Source organism: Phyllostomus hastatus, unplaced genomic scaffold (genome assembly GCF_019186645.2).
Source record: "Phyllostomus hastatus isolate PE091 unplaced genomic scaffold, TTU_PhHast_1.1 phas_scaffold_11, whole genome shotgun sequence".
NCBI lineage: Eukaryota > Metazoa > Chordata > Mammalia > Chiroptera > Phyllostomidae > Phyllostomus > Phyllostomus hastatus.
In genome coordinates, this window is record NW_025334005.1 from 8,135,112 (window position 1) to 8,147,248 (window position 12,137).

Below are 12,137 nucleotides of genomic sequence, written 5' to 3' on the forward strand. Positions count from 1 at the left end.
CCCATTTCTGTAATATACTGACCTAAAAGACCACAAGAATTACTCCATAAAAGTGAATTTTTAAATCTAAGACTGCACGTAGTATTTTCTTGTATTTCAAAACAGAGAACTGGAGGAGTATTATTTTTTTTTAAATTAGAGACCAGCATAAGCTGATTTTTTATATATTCCAATCTGGTTTATTCATTTTTAAATCAACGAGACAGTTTGTATGTATATGTGTGTTAGTACTCAAATTCAATTTTTTTTTGTTCTCGTCATCTGCTTCTGTTTACTACGTTTATGTTTTCATTTTATTTCCAGCAGACACCAGCTACAGGGACACTGAAAGTAAAGGATAAAAAATATTAATAAGCATTTACAAATTTCTACAGATATTAAAGGTTTAGGGGAAGAAATTAGAATCGCAAATTAATGCCATTTATTTTCACAGTGAAGGCATTTGGTGAGTAAATTCTGTTTCTAATACATTCAAAGACTGCTCAGACATAAGTTTGAGAGAGTGAAAGGATGTTTTCTTTGAAACTCTCTATAGCTAACAATTAGCTCAAAATTTAACATTTAAGTTTGAATAAATATAAATATGGCTGGACTCTTTAGTAGATGGGTGGGTGGCAGAGGAGAAAGGAAGCGTAGTGCATGGAATTACCTTTAGATGACAAATGAAAGAAGACCAATATGACTGGAGCAGAGAGAACATGACAGAAACTGTCATTTACAAGGTTGCTGAAGAGGCAGGAAAAATTCTTTAAAAAAGGGTAGCCACAGAAAGCCAGGGAAGAGTTTAAGTAGAAGGCATGATCAGATTTAGTTTTAATGTTCACTCTGGTTGCAGGGGAGAGAATGACTTAGGTAGGAAAAGTAGATTCAAGGACACCTGCTTAAAGTCTACTTCAACAGATGAGGCAATGAGTAACAGCTGATTGAGAATAAGTAGTATGAGAGATGAAAAGAATTGGAAATAATGGGAAATACTTAGGAGAAAAACCAGATAGGACTAAAGAATGACTTAAATAAAGGAATGGAAGGAGACAAAAAGGTGTCACAGATTTAGCTGGTTTCTAGATTTATGACCTGAACAATCGGATGGATAGTGGGAGAGCATTCACAGAAAAAGATCAGGTGATTTTGTTGTTTGTTTTAAGAGGATAGTAGAGAATGTGTGTCCCATTTTGGACATGTAAGCTAGAGATGTCTACTCAGTAGAATATCTGTGTATACACAGACCTCCCAATCAGCATTTTAGTACTTTACTCTAAAAAAGTTAGAGAACACCCGAAACTGGAGGAAAATCTCTAAGAGGCTAAACAAACAGATGGGGAAAACAAGTGGAAAGAAATGGGCAATTCAGGAAACAGAAAACGTACGAGCTTTTTATATTCCCTAGAATGGGAGGCAAGTACATCACCAAATAAACAACAGTATACTAGAGGGCTGGGCAAAAGTAGGTTTACAGTTTTGAGTACACAAAACAGAATTTATCCTTGTATTACTTTTATTCAGTATTGTATTATTTTCCACATGAACTCTAAATCTCCTTTTGCTTTAAAAAAAATCTGCAATCCCAGAGTACTGAAATATCAAATGTCCTTCAATCAGGTATGATTAAATAAATTATGGAATACACACGTGTAGTAGTCGTGATGGCCATCAAGTATCTATTCATCTCTTCCTCTTTCCTTAAAGAATCAACACTCTTAGAAAGAGGTGGAATTCCTGATTAGTGTAAGCTAATGGTTTTCAAAGTGTAGTATGTATACTCCAAAGGGTCCCCAAGAACTTTTCAAGTTTTCAAAGTCAAAACTCTCCACAAAAAATCTTGTTGGGATTTTAATTGCATTTATAGACCAATATAGGGAAAAATTACATTTTTAAATTACATTTTAATTTAAAAAGAAATTTAATTAAAAAATTTAAATTTAAGTATAGTTGGTATATAATCATATTGGTTATATTAGTTTCAGATGTATAATAAAGTGACTCGATGTTTTTATACCTTACAATGTAATCACCCCACTAATTCTGGGAACCATCTGTCACTGTATAAACTCATCACAATATTATTGATTATATCCCTCTACCTCTTTTCACCCACCTCCAACCCCTCCATTCTGATAAAGTCTCTTTGGTCTTTGTTTCTCTGAGTCTGTTTTTTTTGGTCATTTTTTAGATTCCACATATAAGTGAAACCATGTAACATTTGCTTTTCTCTGCCTCATTTCATTTAGCATATCCTCTAGATCTATGTTGTTGCAAATGGAAAGATTTCATTCTTTTTTTATGCTGCAGAGCATTCCATGGTATGCAGGAATGCACGTGTATCACATCTTCTGTTTTTATTCATCTGTCAATGAACACCTAGATTGCTTCCATATCTTGCCTATTGTAAATGATGCTGAAATGAACACAAGGGTGCATTTATCTTTTTTAATTAGTGTTTTAATTTTCTTTGAGTAAATACCCAGAGATAGAATTGCTGGTCAGATGGTATATCTATTTTTATCGATGAAGCTCCATACTTTTTTCTCTAGGGACTACACCAGTTTGCAGTTCTACTGATAGTGCACAAGAGGTCCCTTTTCTCCACATCCTTGCCAATGTTCTTTGTTGACTTTCTGATAGCAGCCATTCTGACTGGTGTGAGGTAGTATCTCATTGTGGTTTGACTTGCATTTCTCTGATGATCAGAGATGTTGAACATCTTTTCATGTCTGTTGGACGTTTGAATATGTTATTTGGGAAAATGTTTTTTCATGTTCTCTGACCATTTTTTGACCAGATTATTTTTTGTTACTGAGTCGTATAAATTTCTTACATATTTTGGGTATCAATCCTTTAGACATGTCATTTGCAAACATATTCTTCCCTTCAATCAGTTGTCTTTTTGTTTTGTTGGTTTCCTTTGCTGTGTAGAAGCTTTGTAGTTTGATGAAGTCTCATTTGCTTGCTTTTGTTTCCCTTGCTTGAGGGGATGTATCCAAAAAGATATTACTCAGATCGATGTCACTTACTTCCTATGTTTTCTTCTAGGAGCTTTATGGTTTCAGGCCTTACATTTCCATCTTTAACCCACTTTGAGTTTATTTTTGTAAATTGTGTATGAGAGTAGTCCAACTTTCCTAACACACATTTAACAATATTGAATCTTCAAACCCATGAACAAGGTACATGGCTCTGTTTACTTAGGTCTTTAATTTTACTCAGCAGTGTTCTATCTTTTTCCATGTGTCTTACTCATGTTTATCAGATTCAGCCCTAAGCAGTATTTTTGATACTGTTTTAATGTTATTATTTTTTAATTTTATACTTCCAGTCTTTTGTTGCTAATATATAGACACAACTGATTTTTTATGTTGCTCTTGCATTATGTGGGTGGGGGCTTCCAGATGCCTTGCAGCTTTTGGCTTCAGCCCTTGGAGCCCTGCCCTGAGACCATTATGACATGAAAAGGTCTGGACTAAAAGACCAACAAGGTTATAATAGCTCAACTAGAAAATAACAAATTGCTGTATTTTAAACCACTAAATTTTTGAATGGTTCGTTATACAACAATAGATAACTGACACGAGTTTAGGTAGAATTACAGTAAAGAATATAGTTTAGAAATTCTCACAGAGGCAAAATTACAAGCAGAAACAGACAATAATAAGTTAGGACATGAGTTGGGCATTTAATTAGGATCAAAGAAGCAAGCGAGGTTTAATGAGATGGGCAGGCAGAAGGCTAAAACCACAGTTACCTGCAAGGAATTAACTGCACTGAAGCTAAAGGGGACTCTGCCTGGATGCAGTTAGATCAATCTGGCTAGTTTTAATTCAGAGGAGCTTGATCTTTCTTGGACTTAAAAGGTCAGGGAATATTAAATCAAAGCCAATTTCTTTTTGTCAGAGGTTCTGGTCCACCCAGGATCATATGAGTGTGAAAATAATGTCAGGGCCTCATGTAGAGGTGGATGTCTCTTAAGGGTTTTGGATTCTTATCAGCTAAATATAGGTTTCCCCACTCAGGACACCTTAGATTTCTTCTGCTTTAATTTTCTTATACCAGGGCATTCTGCTACAACTTTCAAGTGATTCTAGCATGGAAAAGGATTTCAATATAAAATAATTATTATATATAACAATAAACTTACAACTGTGTCAGAGATGGTTTTACAATGTAATTGACAAACTATTATAAAGTTATCTCTTTGTAGGTAAAAGAGAGAAGCACTCATTTATCTGATTTACAAAATGCCCCACAACTGAAATGAGCTGATAATCAAGGTTTTCTAAGGCTGTTTGTCAATCCAGATATGCCATATATGAGATATATCTGTACTTCCGGATGTCTGAACTAGAAAAATGATTTAAAGGATATGGGGTATTACTAAGAAAGAACAAGATGCCCAAGTAGATCATTCTCACACTGATAGAAATAATATGGTTCCTGCTACCTTAAGATAATGGGCTAGGAAGGAAATAGGATAAATAAAATGCCTATCTAATGTATTGTCAGCCATTTGAGACATAAGCATTATTATGACAGTCAGAATCCTGAGTTTCTGAAACTTGATCAGACTACTCTGTGTATTTCTATATCTAGCTCTACTTTGTTTTCCATAAATAGTTAGTAAAGTCCATATTGAAATATTAGCTAATCTTAGCAGTATTGAGAAGTCAGGGAAAGTGAGATTTTTTAACTTACATTTAAGCCAACTTCAGAAGAGTATAATTTAGTTTATGAAAGAGAGTTGTTTCAGCTAAAACTGATAGCATATCCAAGGGTTAAAACTGAAATTATATGTGCCTTGGTTAAAAACAAAAAGAACAGAATAAAAACAAAGCCAAGGTAAAAAGGAACTAGCCAGGCTCCATCCCTTGAAATTTCTGTTAACATCCTTGAAAGTTTCACAGTGATGATGGAATCCTCTGGCAGTGGGCAAACTAAGCTTTTGTGTTGTAAGTTTTTGCTTTTTGCTTCTTTGTGGAATGTTCTTCATCCAGATATCTATCTGTATATTCAGGCCTGAGCTCAAGTGTTACCTTTTCAAGATCGTCCCTTGCCATCTTATGGAAACTTAACTTCTCTACCCCCAACTTCATCAAACATTATTACATTGTTTTAATGTCTTCATTGCACTTAATTGAATACCAGTACAACTCAGTACCTAGAATGGTGCTGGACTGTAGTGGATACTCAATAATTACTTGTTGAATGAATAAGCACTATTTTTCAAAGCAACTTCCCACTTGTGTTATATATATCCATAGGGTTACATAAATGTAGTAGGAACAGGAAACTATATTAATATATTATTTCAGTTTGGTTGGAGAGTATCTATTTCTTCAAAATTTTATAAACTTAACACCTACCATTTACTGAGTAATCACTAGATGCTAAGTATTAGAATTACTTGCAATAAAAGATTGAACTTGAATTCAAACCCTGAACTCTAACTGTAGATCCAGAGCATTTAACTGGTGGATTAGAGTGGGACTGATACTGAAATAGAATTACCCATAATGCAGTTTTAATCTCTTCAGAGCTGCACAACTGCTGTTCAAGTAGTATCCAACTTTTGGCTTACACAAAGAACAATTACTTCACCTCCCAACAGGGGTTCAAAATTTCAACCACATTCTACAAATTATCCTCAAGGCAATCCAAAATATTTCTTTAGAAATACTCTTTAGACACGCACACACACACAAATTTTTTAGCTCTAATGATAAAGGCAGGTTGGGATTTATGTTTTAATAAGAACTGCCTTGGTATTTGATTGCCAGCTATCTCTACATTTTCTCCACATAATTTTCCAAAGGGAACACAAGCCTTTTTATTTTTGGCAGACATACCCTATTTTCCATGTAACAACAGCAACAAATTAAAAAACCTGCTATACAAAATACCCACATAAAGCTTTCTATACAAAAATCTGCCTAGTACACAACACTTCTGCCTGTTATACTATGAAAATACTAGCTTCATATTCTAAAATTCAGAGAAAAAAGAAACCTGAGCATCGACATCTAATTGTTTACAAAACAGCCACCACTTCGAGTTACTGGTTCCTAGTCACACTGTCATTATTTCAACAGGTTTTAAACTTGCCTGTATATATACACACCACACACATATATACACATATGTGTATATGAAACTATTTTTCATGAAGAGGAAAACCTTTATTAAAAATTATGTATTTATGTATGTATGTATATATAGGGGGGAGGGAATGAGAATATGAGAATAAATTAATCAGTCCCCCCTCAGATATTAAGTAGATTCCTGTCAGGCACAACATACAAAATATGCTTTAAAATGCTTAAAAGTGCCCTGGCTAGTGTGCTCAGTGGATTGAGCTCCAGTCTGTTAACCGAAGGGTCACTGGTTCGATTCCTGATCAGACCACATGCCTGGATTGTGGGCTGGGTCCCTGGTGGGGGGTGCACAAGAGGCAACCACACATTGATGTTTCTCTCCCTCTCTCCTCTAAAAATAAATAAAAAATTTTAAAACAATTAAAGAGGGGGAGGCATTTAAAAAAATGCTTAAAAGAGTAATTTTAAGAAGAATGCTATATATTTCAACTTAGCATCAAGGAACACAGCCAATAACTAGAAAAAATAATGAAACAAGCAACTGGACCAACATGATAAGGTTAATTTTAGTAATCCAATTGGCAAAGGAAGAATAAAGCTTTTTTTAAAAAAGTGTTTAAAATGGTACTACATCAAATTAAAAAGTTTTTGCACAGCAAAGGAAATCAACAAAATAAAAAGACAACCCACAGAATGGGAGAACATACTCACTGATACATCTGATAAGGGGTTAATATCCAAAGTCTACAAAACTCAACACCAAAAAAACCAAACAACCCAATTAAAAAATGGGCAAAGGACCTGAACAGACACCTCTCCAAAGCAGACATACAGATGGCTAACAAACACATGAAAAGATACTCAACATCACTCATCATCAGAGAAATGCAAATCAAAATGACAATGAGATACCATCTCACACCTGGCAGAATGGCTACCATCAATAAATCAACAAACAACAAGTGCTGGTGAGGTTGTGGAGAAAGGGGACCCTAGTGCACTGTAGGTGGGAATGCAGACTGGTGCAGCCACTATGGAAAGCAGTATGGAGATACCTAAAAATATTAAAATGCATCTGTCTTTTAACCCAGAAATTGCACTTCTGGGAATATATGTGAAGGAATCCAAGACACTAATTCAAAAGAACATAAGCGTCCCTGTGTTCATTGCGTTATTTACAGTCACCAAGATATGGAAGCAGCCTGAGTGTCCATTACCAGATGAGTGGATAAACCAACCATTGGGCATTTACACAATGGAAAACTACTAAGCCTTAAAAAGAAGAAAATTTTACCCTTTTGCAATAGCACGGATGGACCTGGAAAACAGTATGCTAGGTGAAATAAGCCAGTAAGAGAAAGACAAATACCATATGATTTCACTCATATGTGGAATCTAATGAACAAACTGAACAAGCAAGCAAAACAGAGACAGATTCATAGATGGAGAGCAGATGACAGCTACTGGGGTGGGTGGGTGGTGGTGGTGGTGGTGGTGGTGGTGGTGGTGGTGGTGGTGGGGGTGGTGGAGGTGGTGTTGTTAGGGGGTGGAGGAACTGAGTGAAAAGGTAAAGAACTCATGGACATGGACAGTGTGGTAAATGCTGAGGGGAGGAGAATATAAGGGGACTAAATGGTAATGGGGAAAATACAATAAAGTTTAAATTTAAAAAGTTAAAGTGTTTAAAAAGAGAAAGTGAACATTAGCTTTCTTTCATAAACTCAGATAAGCAGAAGACTATATTCAATATTGCTAAAACCCTTTAAAGAGAAACGACCTCATGACCTCATTTAATTATTCACCAGGCCGAAATCATAGAACCCTTTCTTTCCACATTCTTCAAACTGCATTTATAATTTGAGTCTCTGTCAGCATCAGGATTTTGTCTACACTTTACTCTGTATATTGTGTATCATTCTTCTCTTTGTAACTTTACCTCCTCCACAAAAGAGACAGCACTTATAGAAAACTGCAATAAAGTGATGTCAAGTAATCTGCTTTTCCATCACTGTTTCTAAATGTTAAAATGTTCCACCTGCCCAAACCTGCCTGGATTCTATCTACCTATTCCAATAATTCTTTACTAAACAACAGTCATCTTTAAATAGGAACAACTTGAATTACCAGGCTGAAGTTCATTCATTCTATCTTTTACCAGATTGTAAGATAATAATCAGTAAAACATACATGAGAGGTAAGAATGACCAAGTCTTACCTTTATCTGTTAATTTTTCTACACATCTGAAAGAAATAAAAATAAAACATTAAATGAACAATCTTGCACACTTTCTTAAAGCATAAACACTTACACAAATTCATCTATAGCGATGAAGATAGCACCTTGTAGAATGGTGTCCAACAGAACTTTCTGCAGTGATGAAAATATTCTCTATCTGCACATACTAATACAAAGAAAATATTACTAATTTTGTTATATTAAGTGGTTCTATAATATGTTATTTTACACAAATGCAGTAGGAAGAGGTGAAATAAAATGTTTGAGATTTCCTATAAAATGCCCCTTGCCAAAAGAAAAAAAGGGAAAGGGATAGAGGTAGCAAGCATGGCAAAATCTAAATAACGGTTAAATTCAGCTAATAAACACTGGAGTTTCATTATACTATCTTGCCAATATTGCTTATATTTAAAAATCTTCATAATAAAAATTTAATGAACCTAAAAGAAAACCCTAAAACCATTCATCTGTTACACCTGTCAAAAAGTTCGTAAAAACCGTAACCTAGTTGTGATCTACCTATGAATCTAATTTCACAAATCATAAATTATCAGTTATAGATGAAAATGCAGATTTAAAGAGGTTAAGTGCCTTGCCCAAGGTCACTTAGTGAGTGGCAGAAGGCTGGGACCTGAGACAGAAGTCCTATGATTGTGCCACTGTATTATTTTGCCTTCTAATAAGAGGTTTCAGTCAATTCAATTTGCTATATTTACTGACCTTTTAAGCCACTGTACATTTTGCTGTCTCTTCAATCAAAAAGAAACTGGGAGTTTATAAGGGACAATGTTGAAATATGAAAAAAGGGCCTGAATAAGACAATTAATTAATATAGAAATTAAATTATACTTTTTTCTTCTTTAGGTTTTTTTAAAAAATTTTTATCTTATTCATTTAAAAAAATTGTACAACGTTATTAGAAAGACAGAGATGAATCAAGGTCAGAAGGTACTTGACCAGGGTTCTGAAAAACTGATACTCAAACCTCTTGAGACTTCTTAAAAGATTAACCCTTCCTACTTAGTTTTAAAATTTACTTCATCACTGTGACAATCTGTAAAGCAGGCACATGTGTTTGATCAACTTGCACTAACACTGCAAGGTCCCTGACGATAAGATCCATGATTCATTTATCTTTATACACCCTAGACCAGCACAGCACCAGGCTCAGTTACTGCTCAATCAAGGTCTACCAAGCTGAAATGCTTTAGGATTCCTTTCATTTCCAGGAGATGCAGTAAATTGAAAATGTGTAACAAAAAAAGTCATGGTGAAAATTTATTTTAAACCATCCAAACTGGCATAATTTAAAATAATCAAAAGGTAGTTCAGAGGCTAACAGAAGGTCTAAGAACAGTAATATCTTTTATGTTATTTGATGAAGTGAGGAAGAGATGCTAAGAAGCAAAACTATTCCTCCCCACAGAAATATTGTGGAGAAAAAAAATTTAAGCCCTCTTTATTCAAGTTTGATCATCCTAATATTTACATTGTAGAATTAAAAAAGTTTAGTAATTTTTGGTCAAGTCAGGGGGAAAAAATAAACCACGACAGAGGGTAAAGCTACTAGTGTAGCTATAATCATCTTAAAAGATCATTTCTGTAAGTAAAACTGTTGCAACTGAGGGAGGGAAAGGTGTCAAGTAGATAGATATATTTAACTCTCAAATGGGTAGGTATGAATAAAAGGGAATTTTGAAAACGAGACTAAGTTATTAACCTTCCTACATATGGTGATAGGACAAAAAAGTCCAGTTTTGCAGAATTTACACAAAAACACACCATTTATACCTCTTTCATGACACCACTACTCAAAAACAATAGCTTTTAATAAATATTTGGGGGTGGATGGAGGTGGAGGAGGGTATATAAAGGGGATAAATGGTAATGGGAAAAATACAATAAAAAAAAAACTATGAAAAGAATTCACTATGTACCAGGCCTTGTGCTAAGTCAGCGATTTTCAACTGGTGTGCAGCAAGCATTTTTAAAGCTTGCAATCCCTGACGAGTCAGGGGCACTGACCTCTTTTCCCTTAGGCTGTCAAATAAAAAAATGACAACAGCAACTGGTGTGAATGAATCAAAATCACACATTTTTTTACCAGATAATGAAAAAATATGCTTCTTGGTGTGTCGAAGGATATTATTAATTTTTGTGCTATGAGGTGCAAAAAGGTTGAAAATCCCTGTGCCAAGTGCTTCACACGCTGTATTTAATTGTCATAAACTAATCTCACAGGGATTAACATTGCCCTATAGATGAGGAAGCTGAGGAACAGGCTGCTTAAGAAATTCATGCAAGGAAGTTATATCCAAATAAGGCTCATATTAACTTCACTCTCAATTTTAGAACAAATGTATTATAGGTCTACTGGGACAGGTATAAACCAAATCTTGCCACACTTTAGTAGGAAAGTGGGTGACTTAAAATTCTAATTTCCCACCCCTCCTCGATTCTCTCTGCTTTTACTAGTTTTTTTTTTCACTTGAAAGTCACGAATTCAGTGGCTAACATGACTAATTTCTAGGATTTACAAATATGTGTGCTTTACAATTCTCAACATTGGAACATTATTTTAATAAACAATTTAAAGTATTTATGTTCCTATATCTTCTATTATCTCCAGGAAATAAAGAAATTCTATTCAGACTAGTCTAGTTCTTAGGGATGAAGTTCCTACGTTAAAACGGGCTATACGAAAATACACAAAAAACGTGTTACCTGGCAAAAACAAGAAAAATGAATACCCATTTAAGCTTGTTATATGAAAGACTACACTTAGCAAAATTGGCAAAGTCACGTTTTTATCCTAGTAGCAAGCGCCAGACTTCTAAAACGAGTGAAAAGTAACACAAAAAACTGGTAGCGAAAAAAGCTCCACAGAGCTATTACGGCAACTGGCTCTTAAGCAAATTAAAGTGAAGGAGGTGCGGGGAGCGACCCACTTCTGAAGGCAAAGGTCCCGTTGTTGATTTCTTAAGGGGGATGTGATGTAATACGGGAGAGCCGCCGCAGGAGGGGAAGGGATAGGCTGACAAAGGGAGTGCAGAAGCCCTAGTGCGCGATCAGCCTGCGACGGCAGGGGACCGGCGAGCCGCTAGGGAGGAGAGGTGTGCGCTACAAAGAACGATTTCACGGAGTGGGGAAGTAGCCCAACACACACAGAAACGGAGAGTAGCGATAAGACAGCAACCAGAGAAGCGCCGTGACATCAGTGGTGAGAGCCGGCAGGGGGCAGAGCAGGCAGGATGTCACGTGGAGTGGGCACTACGGCAGCCGAGAGGGTTGCGTGCGGACAGAGGGGGGTCTTTCCCACCGCCTGAAAGACTGCATTACTCACAGGAGTCGCGGACTCTTCTTGCCCTGAGCTGGAGACGGAGGCTTCGCGGCCTGGGACTGCAGCCCTGTGGCATCCGGAGGCCTGGCGCTGGGACTGCTCCTCCGCCGGCGGGGATACTCGGCCTTCCTCCGACGGGACACAGCGGCGGCGGCCGCCGCAGCGGCCCGGCCCCGGTCCCGTCCTCCCCTCAGCACGCGGCTGCTAGTGGCCCCCGCAGGCGGCGTCGCCGCCGCCCCCTCAGGGGGCTGTTGTTGGGGCTCCTCTGGAGCCGCCTTGGCCGCCGCCGCCTCTACCCCGTCCTGGTCCTGCTGTTCCGGGGGTCTCGGCTCTTCTGTCTCCCCCGGCATCGGGGCTCGTCCGTCCCCCACCCCTTCGTCCCAGGCGGTGGAGGCGGCGGCGGCGGCCGCGGCGCTGCTCCCCCCGCCCCCCTCCTCCCGGAGCGTCCTGCACACTCTCACTCGGCGCTCCACTCTCC

General features: G+C 37.2%; 1 protein-coding gene across 2 annotated transcripts in view; it reads right to left on the reverse strand.

Moving 5' to 3' along the window:
* The window catches only part of ZFP91 (ZFP91 zinc finger protein, atypical E3 ubiquitin ligase), a 42,140-nt gene extending 30,003 nt beyond the window's left edge, over window positions 1-12,137 (reverse strand). For both annotated transcript variants that reach the window (XM_045854951.1, XM_045854950.1), the window contains exons 1-2: window positions 11,663-12,137; window positions 8,299-8,324 (exon numbers count right to left, since the gene is read on the reverse strand). In XM_045854951.1, the coding sequence (XP_045710907.1) occupies window positions 8,299-8,324; window positions 11,663-12,009 (373 nt within the window). In that variant the 5' untranslated portion in view covers window positions 12,010-12,137. The remainder of the gene's footprint in view (window positions 1-8,298; window positions 8,325-11,662) is intronic.